Genomic DNA, 19,022 nt, shown 5'->3' on the forward strand with positions numbered 1-19,022 from the left:
TCTGACTTGCTATGGTAGAGTATGGTCTTGCATGCATGGGGGCTAACCTCATCTGAGGTTCATCCCAGCAGAGAAACAGCCAGAGTGCAGGACAGGAGGGAATAACATCTGAAAGGCAAATCTCCTACTTGGACTCTAGGAAGGTCATCTCTTCATTCTGGGAATACCTGTCCTGGAGGGAAAGTACTTGCTGACAACAGAAAGAATTGCCTTGCTGTTGGGTCATGTAAAATTGCATTGAAGAAGCATTTTGGGATTCTTTCAAAATGAGGATAATTGCATTTAAACAGAAAAGAAGAATGGGAGAACTATTGAAAACAGGGCTAGAAAAGACGTTGGAAAGACACTCTTGTCAATAGAACATCAGCTGGCCATTATAAGGCCATGGATCACAAAGACATCAACTACCAGGGATACCTCAATTCCCCAAACTCCCCCCCAGGTAACACACATGCTCCTCAAAGGAGGAGAGGAAATTTCTCGCAGAAGGCACCAACTGCAAGTGCAAGGGACAGCCAGGAACCTGTAGCCACCAGGAAGATGGCCATGCCATGAAGCGTGTGGCAGGGCTGTGGTTGAACGTGCACCATCTGCTGGTTACCACAGCTGGGGACTGCCAAGCACTGAGAAATGTCCCTGGGGAGCAGCAGGGATACCATACACATGAGGAAACCCTATTAATAAGACAGACAGCAGCTGGATGCCCTGAGATGATCTCAGCTTGCAGACTTGGGTGCAAACTTCAGGCAAAAGCATTTGCTTTTGGTGAATTGTCATCACTGTGCTTCCTCCTGCTGCTCCATTCTCCTTTTTGGACAATATTCTTCCATCTCAATGATGATAAATCCCACATACTGTCCTGCTTATATAAGGCTATCTTGGCAAACAGTAATATCTATGAAGACTTTGCGTGAAGGCCACTGCCTTTTCCCTCAGCATTTAGCATAAAGAAGGCTGAAAGTACTGCTCATTTGCCCTCTTTCAGAAGAAAGAACTGCTTCTGTTCTGTGGGCTTTGATGATTGGTTAAAAAAAAATCAATTACTTTTGAAATTCTCAAATGGAAAGAAAAAAACGCACTGCTGTGTAATAAATATATTTAGCACTTTGATTCTTATCAAAATGGTTAGTAAGGACAAAATATTCTGTCAGAAGATGACCTCCTATCAGTTCCTCCTACAGCCCAGCCTACTGTATAAAGTACTAAAGCATTTCTAAAAGAAAGAGAATATCCCTTAAGTGACAGCACCTTACTGAACAGCGGGCATGCCAGCTTGGAATATTAAAGCAGCATATATTTGCATTTCAAGTAACCATTATCAACATTTTTTACTGTGGATAAAATTTAGCATGTCATGATAATTGATTTACGCAGTCATCAAAGCAAATTAATTGAGAGATTCAAGGGTCAAAAATTTATGGTTAACAATAGAAAAGGATAAGGAAAAATAAGAACAAGCAGCAAGGAACACAGACTTCTAAGTGCTTTATACATATGTAAACCATCTTTGTGTCTCTAGTCTTATAAAAATGTGGGTATGTCATAAATAATAGATGAGAGATACTAGGAAGGAGCCAAGATAATGTTTTCTAGTTTCATCCCACTGGGCAAGTTCTGTCCCCAAAATCAAACATACATCCTGCATTTGCAACAGTTATGTTGTGTGCGCTACCAGTTGCTGTCTTTTCTGCAATAAAAGGACTTGAGGCTCGGATGCGGAAACTGGCTTAAAATAGAATACAATGCATGAAAAGTTTCCGAGGAGGTAAGGCTCATCAAACCCTTTCTGCTGGGCAGGAGGAGAGAAACGTTTCCTGCTCTTGGCAGCAATGCACGAGCACACACTTTAGACAGCTACAGCAATACAGTGCTGAGAAAGTGTAAAAGAAAGGACAGGACTGGGCTCCCAGGGATCTGGCAGCTGATGGACATGGGTGTGCGGAGCCCAGAGAGCAGCCAGCCCCATCCACCCAAATCAGCTCAGCCTAGCCAGCTGATTGCTGTCATAGTGCACAAGATGCCTGTGCCATGGATGGGGCTGGGATGTGGGGTGGTCACTGGGTTTTCAGTCACTGCCTTCCTTTAATGCCCTCCACAGACCCCTGGTATTCCCAGCTTTAAATTATTATTTTTTTTTATTTTTTTATTTTTTGTAAACAGGTCTATTCCTCATCATAAACAAATACATGAAGCAACTTTAACTGTCTCTCATTTATTATCCTTGTTAGCCAGCTCTATCCTGGCTAGATAGGAGAGCAGATATTTACAAAACATTCCAACAGTTCCCTTTCTAACTCATTTTCATCATCTTTTTACCAGGAATAGGCATATCAAGGTACAAAAACATTGCAGAGCTCATTAAGCAGCACCAGCAAAAATGAGATTTGTTCTATAGCTCCCACCTTTCATCCTGCAGAGGCTTTAAGGGGAATCATTACGATGGCATGGGACAACCAAACCAAATTATACATGCTCAGGAATCAAAATAGGGACCTTCTTTGCAAGCCCAGATCTAAAACATGCAAGTCTTGACTCAGAGCTTTCTCCTCCCTAAAGAACTAATCCGATTTCTGGCCATTTTAATCCACTTGTTTCTTTTGGACTTGGACTCTGTGTGTTCTGGGTGCAACACTGGGATTTACTTTTTCTCCTTGGCCTCTGCAAAACACAGAGCTCACATCCATGAGCAACACCTTGTCCTCACACTCTTGCCTGCCATTCTCCTGCCCCAAACACTGGTTTCTTTCATGGAAGGTTAGGATTATGGTGTTTTAGTTTTGCATTTTATTTTCTGCTAATGAATGAGAGCAGAGGCGATGCTGAGAAAAAAAGTGAAAGGGGAGAAACGAGTGCTGCCTTCTTTAGCTTGCCTGTCAGATGTTTCTTCAGGGCTCAGTACTGAGTGCAGCAGAAACACTTCATATTTCAGAAGGTTTTGCCTATCTCCAGAAAGGAGATTTTGCTTCCCAGGACCTTATCCCACCTCCCAACATCTTGTTTTATGGCCTATGGCTGTAAAGCAAGGAAACGGCACAGAGACAAGGTTTGCCTTTGGCTGGCAGCTTGGTCTCCTCAAGAATGCAGAAGCACTCCCACCCCACAGCTCGGTTCTGCCTCACCACCTGGTAAGTGGTTTGCATTTTCACTGGAAAAGGGAGAGGAATGAGAGAAAGTAGTAGCAGTGTTTTTATTCTATGAAACCCCAGACAGTTGCTTTCCATAGTCAGACTTCGTTGGCTTCTAGTTTGTAAAGTCTGAGCTGTAGCTGAGAGATCCCAAGCTGGAAACCAGCTAGAAGAGCATGCCAAAGGTTTCTCTTCATTTGGCTGAAGTGTGCGTGCATGCACTTGCTTGGACAGTCACCCAGGCAGACATGAGCAGTTTTGGACACTTGTTTATGCCCAGGACTGCCACTCAATCTAGCCCAACTGTTTGTATCCTTTTGTTTTTTCATAACCATCTTTTGCAAGAGGCTCCTAGCAAGGCCAAGGACAGATCCCTATTCAAATGTGTGAAACACCTTAATTTTAGTTCTCATTTTCCTAGAAACAAAACTTCTGTTAACTCTACTGCACTGGCTTTGTAACGTGACCAAAGTGCTCAGCCAGTCCATGTCACCCAGAAAAACTACGAATCCTAGCCACAGTACTCAGATGCAAGCTTCACAACCAGGCTTGCTGCAAAGAGCAGGCTGCCCACAGTAATATCCATGAGAGATATGTCTTTTGTTTTGTTCAGAGTGAAAGGTTTGACAGTGGGGACATGAACCAGCATCAGCACTTGTGACAATGAAGCTTACTTTGGTAGGATAAAATGACATTAGCATAAATATGTATATTTTTGCTGATACAAGATGACTCCCAGTAAAATTCTGCTACTGGAGATGAAGCTAAAGTCTGCAGTCAGAAGGCCTCTAATAATCTGGAGCAAAAAAGGCACTCTGAAGGGCAGAAAGAAGAATGAAGGCTCCTTCCAACACCAGCTGTTCAGGAGACTGGCAGCAGCAGGACACCAGTGCTGAAATCAAGCCATTATTCTAGCCCCAACAAAATCAATTAAAGTATTGCCATTTAACTGAACAGGCCAGCTGGCTTAACACAATCTAGGGAGAAATTGAGATGAGCCTCCTGCAAACCTGCTCACTACCTGGACCAGAACATGAGGATGGCAGGCAGTGCCAAAGCCCTCACCCTATGTCAGCCCTTTTCACTTGGTGAAGGAAAACCCCTATGTCACAGGACCCAGTGCAGAAAATCCTCCACCATTGGAGTTGATGAACATTTTTGGCTAAAACAATATCCTGTCATCCTAAAGCAACTAGCTTGGATAAATGTAGCCACTGGCAACGTTTCTGTGCAGTGCTGCAGCCATCATTAGACTATTCTCTACTGATGCAACTTTAGCCACAAGGCATGTTACAGCAACTGTAGATTCCCCCCAGACCTCAGCTGCCAGTGGCAAACCTACATGTCACTTCGACTGCACCATGCTATTTGGCCTCCTGACTTGGATGAGTCCCCAGGGCCACTTTTCTCATACAACAGGGAGCGGACAGCCTCTGGTAGCAAAGAAACATACAGCAGGAGAGCCTTCACATGCACCTGCCTTTCTAGCCCTGGTCTATAAGCCATTGGTGGCAATGAGGTGGGGTCACAGGACCCCACACCAAGTGAAATCTGCTTACTCAGTGGCACTGTACAGCCATGCTGGTGACCTGCACCAACACCTCATCGTCCTTCCACTTCTCCCCACCAACGTCAATGTCTGCTCCCAAAACGACCCTCTTTCAGCCCCAGGACTGCCCTGCCAGGCAGCTTGCTGATGAGACTCTGCCCTCCAGCTCCTTGCCGAGAGCTTTGCTCCATGAAAAGAGAGCAGTGGTTTTTATTCACAGTTGGAGCCAAGTCTCCTAGAATAATCACAGAGCACTAATGGCTTCAGGCAGGTTGGCAAAAAATTAATTTCAGCTAATTTGTCAGAGATAAGTAATATAGTGCATATACCATTTACGTGGTATGCAACATCTCAATTATGCAGATAGTTTGCTGGGTCTCTGAAGACATGGCTCTTTCCTTGACACATGTGATCTCACTAGAGCAACATCATAGAAACGTATCAAAATAAACTAGATTGAAAAAGCAGCTATGTGTTGATATTTACCATGTTAAAGACAATTAAAACCAGAACATTATACTCCTTCATAAGGGCAAGTAGCTCAGCTTGCATTTCACTCCCTTTGTCAGTACAAACACAATACTAATTCTTGAAAAATGTGCATCCAAAAGTCTAAATGAATAAATGAAGAACCTGAAAAATCAATATTGTTGAACAAAGCAGTCATTAGTATTAAAGTCTTGCTCAAATACTTGGCAGGGGACTGAGCCAGCACTTGCAGGCTCATATAACAGAAGTGATCAATCAAATTACAAACCAAAGGAGCAAATGTGAGGTAAACTGCATTTTATGCATCTGTGTCTCTGACTGTATATTATTTTTTTTTCTCCACCTGTAATTCATCTTTACCCAGTCTGACTTGTCACTGAGTTACTGTGGGCAATTTATCAACCACCTGAGCATGAATTCAGAGCCCTGCTCTTCTCCTCCCATCTCACTGCGCTGTCTGGGGACATCAAATGTGCTAAAATGGAGACCAAAGCTTGGGTAAAGAAATCATTTTGTTAATAGGGCTCCCTTAATCTTGGTGAGAAGCAAGTATGCCTTGACAGAAAGTGGGACATAACCACCACTTGGAAGGGAGAGCTTTTGCTGCTGCACAGCCACAAAAAAAAAACAAAAAAACAAAAAAAAAAAAACAAAAAAAAAAACAAAACAAAACAGGGAGGATGGGTAAGAATACCCTGATTTTGGTGCAAAGGGTTATAACAAACACTCCTGAAACTGGCTAAAAAGCTGCCCTCACTTGCTAAAACATCCCATTTGCCCTTGGCTTGGCCTCTTTTGTGCCTGTGCAGGGCTAGCTGTGACCTTTAGAAATTGCCCTGAGCTTCACAGTCTGCCAAATCAGGGAAAATTTTTGCTTACACGGAGAGCCCATCCCTCTCTTTAACTGAGGTTCATTGCCTGCATCCTCTGTCACCCCAAGAGGTGGCTTGCACTTCTGCCTCAAGCAGAAGTCAGGGTGCAGGATGGTTTAAACTTCTTTTTTTTCCCCTGACACAAGCAAGGAAGTCCATATGAAAAATATGTGTCTGGGGCTGGCACTGCAGTGTATGTGCAGCCACTGGTGCCACAGCTGTCCTCCTGCTTGCCCTGCTACACTAGGAAAGCCTGCTAGCCTCTCACCTCCAGCTTGAGGACTCCTAATTATAACAAGAACAAAAATGGGGAAAAAAAAGACTACAGTCACTGACAAAGTCTCTGCTGCTATAACAAGTGAAGAGGAGGAAAAAAACCCATGCAATTATCAGGGCAGAAACTGTTGGAGACTAAAAAAATTTGTGGGATGAGTAAAGACCTGTAATAGAGCACCCACAACAGGGCAGATCTGATGTGCTTTGGGAAAGGTGGAAAGAGCCATGAACTGTTTTACCAGTTCAGATGGAGAATTTCTGAAGAAACATGTTTGATAAACTTCGGACAATGTCCTGGTTGAATCAGGTTAGTGTGGGCCCTCTCTTCTCCAGCACACATTTTCTTTCATCCCTGCCTGGCTGCACACCCATATATCTTTACGTTGACATAGCACAGGGCATGAAAGTCATATGGGGCACCCACCTGTTATAAAATAAATTCTGTTGTCATTATTGGAATACAAGTGTTTCTGCAGCTCTTAATATTGGGTGAACTAAATCCATCCTGGAGATGAACCACAGCTCATTGAAGCCCATAAAAAGGCTCTCACTGATTTCAGTGGCTGCTAGGCAAGACCCTGTGTAAAAATATCTTATGCAAACCTTTAGAAATCAGGGAGGACTTTATCCAGATGCAGGAAAAATATTTCCAAAAATAGACACCTCAGTGAATCACTTGGTTTTTGACGTTGCCAGACAGCCACTATTGCTCTCAGGTTTCAGTGCAAACTGGGCTGCACGGTGACTGAAAGCAACCACCACAATCAAGTATATCTGTTTGAACGCCTGTGCACGTGTGTTTATGCCCGAGTGTCACTGAGCTCTGACACACAGTCAAGTCCCCACGGCATAATAACCATCTATCCCCACTGCCATGGTAACTGCATACATTTCTAGCCTGTGGAAAAGGTCGTGCAAGTTAGCTTAAACCTCTCCCACAGCAGACCAAGCCAAGTCAAATAACCCCACATTTGTGGTGGGAAGCTAAGGCCCATGCAGGCTGTTACAGCTGATCAGACAATGCAGGATAACTTCTCATGCCATGGTAACGCAGGGGTATAGGTGAACTGCAGCTGAGTATCAGCTTGGGGGTTATTGCACTGCTTAACAATAAAGTCTGGAGATAATGAGTTTTTTTGGTCTACTCTCCCTCTCTGACCCAGGCTGGTAAAAGGAAGGTTGGCACTGTAATTCCCACTTTCTGACAGCCACATTGCTGACGCTCCAAACAGCATACTGTATACCTTCCATTCAGACAGGCATTTTCTGAAAGCATCCATATTAAAAATGTTGATTTTTTTTCCCCAGACAATGCACATGGCCTGGAAGCCTCTATACTTCTCAATCCCAGCTTAAGGAGCCATCCACAGCTCACAACTTTGAAAGAAGTCAAAAAGCAACTCACCTTGGGAGGAGGGTAAAGATGACAAAGTGGTTGTCCTGGATCCTGTTTACACAGCCTCAAGGAATGGCAGACCACATCAGCATTCATTTCCCTGTCTATGCTAAAGGAAATGGTGCAAAAACAGAGACAATTATGTTCTTTTGGGTGCTTGGAAGCAGAAGCTATTCCCATGGGAAGCTAAATCTCAGCACTACATGACAGCCTCAGCGCACTTCATCATAGCCCATAACCACTGCTCTGTGTACTGTTAAACCCTAAATAACTTTCTGCCATGGTATGCTACTCAGCATTTAAAATTGGATGACAAAAAAGCACTGCACTTGATATGCAGCACCTGAACCAAATGCATTATGACTCTTCTGTTTTTTAATCAATCAAAAGTCTGACAAAGATTTAAAGGTTAAAGTTAATGCATATGCAATTTGGCACACATGAATGTTCAGTCATTAACTCAGGAAAATAACCAGAAATCCTTCAAAGATCCTTAACCTTTAATCACCAAGCGCAAGTGCTAGGACTGTTTCCTTCTTTTTGGGACACACCTCTGCACCAATCAAGAATTAAATTAAAATGTTTGATTGGAGCACTTCTTAGTCCTGTAAGCACTTTGCAGTCCCTTGGCTAGTTTTAAAAATAAAAATAAAAACCCTAGGGAAGGAGAAGGTCTAGCAACAGCTCTGTTAATTAAACTAAGAACTTTCGAAGGGGAATAAAATGATCTATGTTATTTTTCTTTAATCACTTACATTACTTAGTGGGCTTCCCCAAGAGTGTGTATCAAGGTCAGGGCTAAGAGCATGTAGGAGCTGACAATTAGAAATCTTGATTAAAGATAAAAGGGAAAATGAGAGACAAGTGTTAACATAGTGGGACTCTGTTGAACCTGTCTTGCACACACAGGTTATTCAGATTCCTCCCTCAGCCAAACAAGCTGAATTTCAAAAGGTAATTACATCAGGTGGGCCTGATCTGAGAGGCAAATGCAGCATGAAAGTGGTTAGCAGCAGCAGCCTGTATTTATTCACTCAGGAACAGCTGTGCCAAATACCAAGCTGGAATTGCTCTCAAGCATCTCTGCTTTAGTAACCAGGTGATTTTAGGAACGGAAACCCTGCACTTCAGTCTGATAGTGCATCCATACTTCTGAAAGCACAAACTAAGCCAGGACTTGAGAAGATACAGGTATACTTACAGTTCGGCTATGTGAGGTCCGTAAAGTTCAGCAAGGACGTAACAGAAACCTTGAAGTTTTTCTAGAAAACATATGTTTTTAAAGTAACTCAGCACAGTGAAACTGGTTTAATGACAGTCAAAACACAGCAAGATTTGCTTTAGGTGAATGACGATTTATCTAAGAGAAATGTGTGTGACTGTGACCTCAGCATAGAACCAGAGAATGGGTGAACTCCTGAATTTCTGACCTAGGCTGGGATATGAAGCCCTTCTCTGGCTTTAGACAAGCCACATGGAAAAGACTGAAAAGAATAACAAGCATTTGCTAAACGTTCTGAGCATTGCATCACGTGAAAGCCAAAACAAATCATGAATGCTGCAGCATTTTCTGAGCAGTTTAAGCAAACTGTGATGGGCTTAAAAGAAGAAAAAAAACAAATAGATAAAGTGCAGCAAGTGATGAAGGACTTCACATTACTGCTGGAGCTGCCTCTGTGTCTCTGGGGGATTTTGCAAGGTAGAAGATCCTGCTTTGTATAGAGCAGGAGTAATAACATTCAGACAAATATTTGACACTTTGCATGTTGGTGCCTTTCACAGTCTCCAGCCATGTGCTGGCTCAGGGGTCTTTCTTGAATCTGGGTGCAGTGTGCCCTCCAGGCCCTGCAGAAGACAGCTCGTCAGAGATTTCTTTAAGGTACCGTTGCAAAAAAGCAGCCCCTCCACCACTTTACAACCCCTGAAAAGAGACTGTTTCCCAGCCTGAGCAGCCAGGATCTGGCTAACCATGCACGCGTCCTGCAGAGGAGGTGCTGTGCCTTGCCTGGGCAGCACTGCTGCTGGTAGAAGCCACCAAGAGGCTGGGTTGCACCAGCAAACTCACAGCTGGTGAAATTCCTGAGAGAAGTCATTTCCTCTTGCACATCCATGGCCCTGGCTGTGCTCACCCTAGAGAAACGAGGACACGGCCCTGGAAGGTGCAGCAGGGAGTGGAAGCACAATTTCCCCAGCACCCTCCTACTCATTCAGTGTTGCAGACAGCTCTTGTAACAGCAGCAGCTGATTTTTCTTATCCCATGCCAGATATTTTATTTCAATCAAGTTATTAGCTTCATTTCTTTGCCTTCTTTGCCACATAATACCTCTCTATTGGCTTTTTAGGAGCTATCTGCGAGTCAAAAATTGGTCTCCTGGCTGGAATTAGATTTTATTCTTGTTCACCTAAAAGGAAAGGCATCACAGACATCAATAACCCTGCATTTGGTATCATTTCTGATTACAGCACCCTTGGATGAGGCTGGCCAGTGGGGCTCCTGGCTCCCTCCGGCAGCCCACAGAAGGTGGCTGGCTTCCCCAGCCCGTCCCTGGGGCATCACAGGGGATGCTCTCCATGCAGGTTTCCCAAACCAGCTGATTTCCACAAGGTTTCTGGCCCCAGAGGAGCCAGAGAGCTGCCACAGCCAGCGCTGGAGGCTGCGAGGAGGGGAGGGTTTGGCTGGCCATCAGCTCTAGGGAGCTGGTGCTGGGGGCCTGCTGGCCAGGCACATTGCTAAGTGCTGATTTCCTTGTGCCCATGACAAGGTTGGCTTCTAGCTGCCCAAAGAGGGGACAAAGGGGAGAATGACTGGTGGTGAAAAGAGCTGCAATTATATAAGATTATTGTTGGACAAGTAGAGTCCTCTTGGAAGATGCCAATGCCATTCAGGCTTCCAACAAACAGACCTGAGCCACAAGTCGTGTTTACAGGACATGCCCTGTATTTGTGTGTCCACAAACCTCCTGAACTCACACAAGAAGAGGACGCTACAGAGAGAAAGCTCTTTTGGGAAGAAGCTGTGTAAGTCATAAAGGAGGGGAAAAGAAAGAAATGATGACAAATAATGTTGAATGTTCAGGGACAAGATAAGAGCTTAAACTAAACTAAACACTGGAGAATTTAGAGAAAAACTTTGAGGTGCTTGGCCAGAAGTAAGTATACTTCCTTCTGCACTGCTTCAGGGAAGAAATCCCCTAACTGCCTTGTTCTTACATGATAAAAAAATATTTATTTATTTATTTTTCCTCTATAGCTTTGTAGTGTTAGAAACACAAATCCTGGCTGAGTCCCAGAGGATAAATATTTGCAGGAAAGATGGTATTAATCATGTTGCCATTTCCACTCAAGCTCTGAGGTGTTTACACAGCAGTGGTTGACAGAAGCAGAGCATGACTTGGAGGCAACACCAAGGCAGACAGTCTCAAAGCACATTTCAGGTATCAGACACCTCTCTTTCATTCAGCAGAGAGCCAGGATCCAGGCAAACACATATTCTTGCTAACATCCCTTTTACCACAAATACTGCCCATTCCTCCAGACCTGTCGTTTCTGTCTGCTCCTTCACTGGTGATGTTACTGTTAATATTTTCATAGTTTTATTGTCACTCAAATCACATACATGGCACATACAAATATTTTCATGCCAGCATGTGACTGTCTTCTACACAGCCTATGGGATTGAGAGGGATTGGCTGTATTCCTCTCTTGTTCTTTAAACTGTTTTTGTTTTTGAACAGCATGTAACTGCACTGAAGACGTGATCCAACTCCCCTTCATTGCAATCAAAATTATGAGGCCCTTTAACAAAAAAAAAAAAAAGAGTGCTTATTCCCTTTTTGTCCCCAGAAAAATCTCATTGCCATCCATTTGTCACAGTTATTCTAACACCTAATTGTAGGCATGTGTCTAATAATGAAATGGTTCCTTCAGCAAAAATGGCATGGCCTGATTTAATAGGCTTGCTCCTCATGAGTATCCAAGCTTTTCTATTGTTTCAAGGAGCTAGAGGAAGCTGATGAATCCTGCTGGGCTACAGAGTTCACCTCCTAGGGGAGGATAAATTGGGTTACACAGTAGCTCCTGCACAATCCCTAGGCTTTTTCACTCCTTTCAAGTTCAGGGTCATTTTTTTCTATTGGGTGTATCCATGCATCTCATAGAAGGTAACTGGATTATACAGCCTTAACTAAAGGGATAATAGGATTTTATGTGTGTGAAGAATGGCAGTTGAAAAGAAATATCTTGACATGTCAGCTGAACACAGTCCATGGAGTGAATCATGATCATAGACCTAGCATGTCATGTTTTAAAGAAGAAAATTGTATTTTAATATCAGGATCAGCGCTTCTAATTGCAACTTCATAGTTATGTGCCTATAATTTAAAACACTGAGGATATTACTTATGGAATAGAAATAAGATAAGCATCATTCTGTCAATGAATGAATTCCAGTAATTACCTCCCCACCTCATCCTGTATCAGGAAATAATGTCTTGGAAAGGAAGGAATTAATATTCTACATGCATCTTCCATGAAACTGAGGTCTATAGAACAAGATGGTTTCTCAGAGATACAATTCATGAAGGCCTATATAAATGGCTCTTTAATGTAGAATCCTAAGCAACCTTTTTGCATTCATAAAGTTAAAAAGATGACATTAATGGGAGATCTAGCTACTTAAATAGTTGTAGGATTGGTCTGTGAAGCACAAAGCTATTTTGGTATTCAAACTGTTCTCTATTTAGAGACGTGCTTGGACAGAGAGACTCCCTTGGGCAGATAAAATAAGAGCAAGAAAAGTGGGAGTCCACATATATTCATATGGAATAGCTCTCACTTTTGAAATTTTTCTCATCAGTTACATTTCAATAGCTTTTCTGTGCAGACCAAATGGTTCACATCTTATCATTGTCAACCTCAGCTAATTTTTGTGATTTTACAATAGTGGCTTCCTATCCATGCTGAAAATATTTTAATCTTCTCAGTTGTTATAAAGACCCGTAACAACAAGGAAGAGGAGTGGCTGGACATACATTGAATCTGACTATTTTTAAACTGTTAACAAAGAGACAAAGGGAGACAAAGAGCAGGGAGAAAGGGACTGACAGGCATGTGGGCATAATACAACCCCATTCACTGTAACTTTGGGACAAAATCCCAGCTCTGCTGAAGCCATGTTTTCCCTGCAGATAGCACCTGGCTATCTTTCAGCTACATTGATTTTAGATGCTGCACAAGAAGTGGCTAAGGCTTTTTCAGACTCAATGTGTGAATTTTTAATTAACAGAGAAATACAGCAGTACCGATGTAACATATGGCACATTATTTGGTACTTACCAGGTATGTAGTTGCACAGTCTCTCCACGGCTGCCTTTACTGTACTGTTGTGCCACTGTGCAAGCTGTTCAATCACAGAGACCACAAGCACACATCCTTCAAACAAACAAACAGAGTGAATACAGTTATCCCCATTGTGTGATGAAGCACCTTGTGCCACACTTCAGGTGTCATTGGGCATTTAATATCTTGACATGCTCCATGGCAGATGAGTGCTTGGGGTTTGGGGGGAGTGAATAACTGTAAATTTCTGACTTTATTCAAAAACATGTAGGTTATCAGAGAGACATGTCGATGTAAAAGGAAAGTGCAGAACAGTCTGGCTTTTACAGCACTGGACATTGCTGTTAAATAAAGGATTTTCCATCCTTTCAAGGATGAAAACCAAGGAGTGCAGTGGAGAGCTGCAGCTTACAGCTGTCTGCTTTGCCTCCTGCCCTCCTGGTACCTCTCACACAAAAAAGGACACATGTCTGTACCTGATGGGACTTCTTGTTCACACAAGCCACACAGAAAGCTACCAAAACTAAAAAATAAATGGGTGTTGTGGCTGCCTGAAGAAGAAATGTCATGGACCAGACGTGTGTGCTGACAGCCATGAAGCATCACACAACCACTGTGGCACCATTTCTTCACAGGCTTTCCTCTGAAGACCAGTGGTGTTTGGCATGTGTAGGGCCATTAGGCCCAGCTAGCCATTTCCTAAAGCCAGAATGCCACTGGGTTCTTTTTGCTCTCCTATGGTTGTAAAGAAGCCATTTCCTCTGAACTACGAAGGTGATCATGTCACATCACTAATCTTGGTGCAAGCAGGAATAAAGCTTAGCTGCTGCTTGGAGTGGGTACAGCTGAGACCCAAGAGCTTACACATCATAGTAAGGTGTGATGCACTAATTTTCTGATACTTTTAAGATGAAGAAGGTTCAGTGTCATCTGCATATACAAATAATTCCAAATTCACACGATGACCATAACCCTCTCATTTCAGGCAGATTTTTAAATTGCTGTGAGCCGGCATTGCACTCTCTCTTTCTGCAGTGGCTCCATCATTTTATTAAACAAACAAACAAACAAACAAAACACATTTGGTGATGTCAACTCTAACAAAAATAGTTACACTTCACAACAGGGAGTGTGAGGTCCCAGCCTGGACTCAGAGCCTGCGTAACACAGGTGGGTATCCCAGGCAGCCAGGAGACAGGGAGCCAGAAGGCCAATTTCCAGCAGCATGAATAAAGATTTCTCCTCAAAATCCCTGTAGCTGAACCTTCTTTCTTCCCTGGTACAAGGAATCTCAGCTCTCAAAATTGTCACTGACAAGTCCAGAAATGGAGGGAAGCTGCAACATTTAGAAGTGGATGAGGATCCATCTCTTTCCAGATCTCAAGAGAATTAATGTTTAGGTTTCTAGACTGGCACGACTCTTCTAAGTGAGCTTTTAAATTCCTACCAAGTGCCTATGTGCTATTAAATCAAAGTGGTATTTTTCAACATAAATAACTTCAATGCTCCTATGGATCAAGTGGCAAGTCAAAGAGGAGGTAGAATAATTGGAACTTGCAGTTCCAATATCTTTGATTTGTCTGTTACTCCTCCTGCACCAAAAACAGTAATTCAGTGGAAATTACAATGAACTTGCCACCTCTTTTGCAAAGATAAAAGCCCACTTCTCCATACTTATTAAACAAAACTCTCACTCAAAGTCCTCTGCAGAATTATTTATAAAGGATGCCATTACCTCTCATCAGCCTAGAAGAATAAGAGAGTATATGGAGACAGATTCAACCAAGAGAAAACCCCGAAACAAGTCATTCCTTCTTCTCTCAGCCCTGCAAAACACACAAGCTAGTCCAAGGAATTAAGTTAATTAAAAACACAATGGCTCATAAAGAGACTTCAGTTGTTTGCATGCAAGCCATGTCCTGCACTGGACCCACAGACAGAAAACAGACCCTGGTTTATTTGTGACAGTAGCATGGGCTCCATCACTTAGTGCTGAGACAGTGGTGCACATCCTCCAGACATCCTGCAAGGTGTGTGTTGCCTCTCTTGGTAGTTACAAGGCTGTATTATTAACATATGTAAGCAAATCAGAGACAAAATTACCTGTCCCCTGCCTTTTTACTGTGTCTGTTTTATTCATGAGGAGAGAGGCTCAGAAAAATTAAATGACCAAAATGATGCCTTAACCACAAAACATATTCTTTCCATGCCTTCCTTTCTTCTCTTACTAAGGTTGAGCTTTCATCTAAATATCTTGCTGTCTAGAAGTCAGAAAGACAAAAAGAAGTCCAAGAGGAAAGATAGAAACAAGGCAGTCCTTTGATATTTTCTGAAAAAAGAAAAAAAAAAAAAAACAGTTTCTATTGTTTTACCAATCATTGCTTAATGAAGCTATGAATGAGGACATACCAGTGATTAGCAGATATGAATCCAGGAGTCCTTGAGGGGTGAATATGAGAAGGAGAGAAGGAAACCCAGCACAGGAACAGGGGGCCCTGGCTGTGTCCAGCATTCTAAAAGTCTGTCTGCCACCTCCAGCATCCTCTGCAGGACCTCTGCATGCACCACCATGATGGAGCTCACAAATTGTCACCACTGGGAGAATGACGCTGCCTGCTGCCCCAACCACGAATGGCTCTGAGCTTGAACCAAAGCGGAGTTATTCACACTAAAGGCAGACTAAGCAGCTGGCCGAGAGATTGTCTCATTGTGAGGAAACAAAGAAGTTCCTCTCCTGTCTAATCAGCCATGGTCTCATTAACTCACATTTGTTATCACAGCCAGGTCTTCCCTCCTCTGCTAGGATCAGTGCAGACAAAGGGGCAGCGGAAGCACAGCCTGAGCAACGCTCAAAATCCAACAGGTTGTCCTGAGGATAAAAATACCCTTGGCGCTTCACTTTCCTCTGGAATACAGAAAGACAGCCTCCACTGAAGATGTAAGACATTTTCTCTCTCATGTTTGTCAAAGTACTGCAGAGGGGGGAAAATAGCTATTTTTGGTCCAGCTCTGCCAAATAGAAACAGAATACTTAATCACAAAAACAATCATTCAGGTAACCCTACTCAGGAAGAGGTCTCCTGGCAATTAAATGGAAGTTTTTCATGTTGATTAAGTCAGTCAGGCACTTCTGTGTCTATTGAACCAGGCCCAAAGGGAGATTTGCTTTGCCTGAGAATTAACAGAGTCATTTCTGAGATGGTGAAGTACTTAATGCAGTACCTTGGGCTACTGCATGCTAAATGAATATAAATAACAATAATGAATATAAATAACAATAATAGCCTGGCAACTTGGGAAAAACCCACGGAGCTGAACTTCAGGGTGTTTGCTCTCATAAACTCATCTTTACTGTCACACAGAGGATGCTAAAACCCCTCCCTGCTGCAGGCACCCATCAGCCACAACTTCATTCTTCGAGTGCTCCCCTTGAATGCAGTTTCTCCAGATGAAACACTGCACATGGCAGGACAAGCAGGTGAAGAAAGACTTGACTGATTTTCAAGGGGGTCTGCACTTCCAGTTAGAGGTGTCCTTAGCCTCAGATGCTGTGGCTCTTTGCTCCTCCTGGTCTGCTGGCACTTCTTATTGTCCCACCACAGGCCATGCCCCTGGTGACTTCAGAGCCCTTCCTCTAGACTGAGGTCATCAGGAGCAGCTCTTGGAGACTTTAAGTTACTCAGGAAAAGGAGGAACGTGTAAGGACTCACTCCAGTCCAGGGAGTCAACCCCACCCATGCTCCCTGATTTTTGGATAAAAAACACACTCTCCCCAGGGAGCAACTCAGATTTATTCTCTAGGAGAACCTATGTCCTGTGTTGGGCTATAGGTAAAGCCTCAAGGGGTTAGTGTCCATAAACTGAAGTTAACTCAGACTATCCTTGCTCCTACTACAAATCCTTGTTTCTCATCATATAGGACATCTTCCTCTGGATTTAGTGGTAGGAAAAGGATTCATGGCTGGCTGCAGCACAAGAAGCCACTACCCCCTAACAAAATCAACAGAAATGTCCCTGCATGCTAAGTAAGCAAATCATCAGAAATGCTAACAAGTTATCCTAACCTTTAATAGGTCTTAATCCTGTAGGCTAAAAATGGAAAATAGCTAAAAATGACAGGGGGAAATCATATGTCTTCAACTGTGGAAATTTCACTGCTATAATTAAGTATGATTACTTGTGTGTGAGAATATAAACTTCTTAATACTCTGGGATCTGTAGAAAAGCACTTCCAGATCTGGACAGTCATTAGCAACTATTGCTTGCTTTTAATTTACTACATATTTACATGTGATTTATTTATCATTATGAGCTGGGCACATACAAAGCAATGTATCATAGAATGACTTGAGTTGGAAGGGACCTTAAAGATCACACAGTTCCAACCCCCTGCCATGGGCAGGGACACCTCCCACCTGACCAGGTTGCCCAAAGCCCCATTTGACCTCACCTTGAACACCTCCAGGAATGGGGCATCCACAGCTTCTCTGGGCAACCTGTCCCAGTGCCTCAACACCCTGAGCAAAGAATTTCCTTCTAGCATCTAATCTAAATCTCCCCTCTTTTAGTTTAAAACTATACCCACTTGTCCTATCACTATCTGCCCATGTAAAAAGTCACTCTTCATCTTTTTATAACCCCCCTTTAGGTACTGAAAGGACACAGTGAGGTCTCCCCGGAGCCTTTTCTTCTCCAGGCTGAACAGTCCCAGCTCTCTCAGACCTTCTTCACAGGAGAGGTGCTCCAGCCCTCTGATTATCCTCATGGCCCTCCTCTGGAACCATTCAAACAGCCCCACATCTTTCCTCTGCTGGGGGCTCCAGACCTGGAAGCAGTATTCCAAGTGGGGCCGCACAATCCCCCTCACAAGGGGCACAATCACTTCCCTCACCCTGCTGGCCACCCCTCTGTTGATGCAGCTCAGGATGCAGTTGGCCTTCTGGGCTGCAAGCATGCACTGCTGGCTTGTGTAGAGCTTTTCATCCACCAGAACTCCCAAGTCCTTCTCTGCAGGGCTGCTCTCAATGAGTTCTTCTCCCAGTCTGTTCTCATGTCTGGGATTGCCCCGACCCAGGTGCAGCACCTTGCACTTGGACTTGTTGAATCTCATTAGGTTCACATGGGCCCACTTATCTAGCTTGTCCAGGTCCCTTTGGATGGCATCCCTTCCTTCTGGTATATCAACTGCACTGCTCAGCTTGGTGTCATCTGCAAACTTGCTGAGGGTGCACTTGACTCCACTGTCTATGTCATTAACAAAGATATTAAACTGCACTGGTCCCAAGACAGACCCCTGAGGAACACCACTTGTCACTGGCCTCCACCTGGACATAGAGCTGTTGACTGCAACTCAGTTTGCCCAGCAGGCAAACTGATGGCTCAGCCATCCCCTTTTCCTGCCTTCCCTGCTTGATTTCTTACACATGAGGATTGAGAGCTCTTGCACTCTAAGTGTTCTTAAAGAGTTGCCAGCTCTGATCAGTTGCTCTGTCACCAAGGTCAGTGTCCCATGGGGTCTCATCCACTAATTCTTTAAATAGCTGGGAATTTGGTCTCCTAATGTTCATGGTCCCGACTTTGCTCTATGCCGGGCCCATATTCCTCAGATCACAAACTCAGCCATGGTGTGGTTGCTGCAGCCCAGGCTGCCTCCAGTCTCAGCCTCGTTAACGAGTTTGTCTGTGTTGGGGAGCACCAGGCCCAGCAATGCTTCTCCTCTGGCTGGTTTGCCACAAACCTGGGCCTTGAAGTTACCCTTAGTGCACCGCAGGAGTCTCCTGAGTTGCTTGCAGTCTGCTGTGCTGCTCTCCCAGCAGACGTCCAGGGGTCGAGGTCCACGTCCAGGTGAGAGCCTGCGGGCACAACGCTTCTTGTAGCTGAAGCAGGAAGGCCTCAGCAACAGGCTCCCCTCGGCCAGGCAGCTGCCCACAACGCTCTTGCCCCACTTGCTCAGGTGAACCCCATCCAGTGTCAGCAT

General features: G+C 43.8%; 1 protein-coding gene across 4 annotated transcripts in view; it reads right to left on the bottom strand.

Moving 5' to 3' along the window:
* Positions 1 to 19,022, bottom strand: part of AOAH (acyloxyacyl hydrolase) — a 78,014-nt gene that overhangs the window by 48,584 nt on the left and 10,408 nt on the right. For all 4 annotated transcript variants that reach the window (XM_080579796.1, XM_080579798.1, XM_080579799.1 and 1 more), the window contains 3 exons: positions 13,043 to 13,138; positions 8,909 to 8,969; positions 7,717 to 7,816 (listed from right to left, as the gene is read on the bottom strand). In XM_080579796.1, coding sequence (XP_080435922.1) covers positions 7,717 to 7,816; positions 8,909 to 8,969; positions 13,043 to 13,138 — 257 coding nt within the window. The remainder of the gene's footprint in view (positions 1 to 7,716; positions 7,817 to 8,908; positions 8,970 to 13,042; positions 13,139 to 19,022) is intronic.

Source organism: Anser brachyrhynchus (genome assembly GCF_964034855.1).
Source record: "Anser brachyrhynchus genome assembly, chromosome: 2".
NCBI lineage: Eukaryota > Metazoa > Chordata > Aves > Anseriformes > Anatidae > Anser > Anser brachyrhynchus.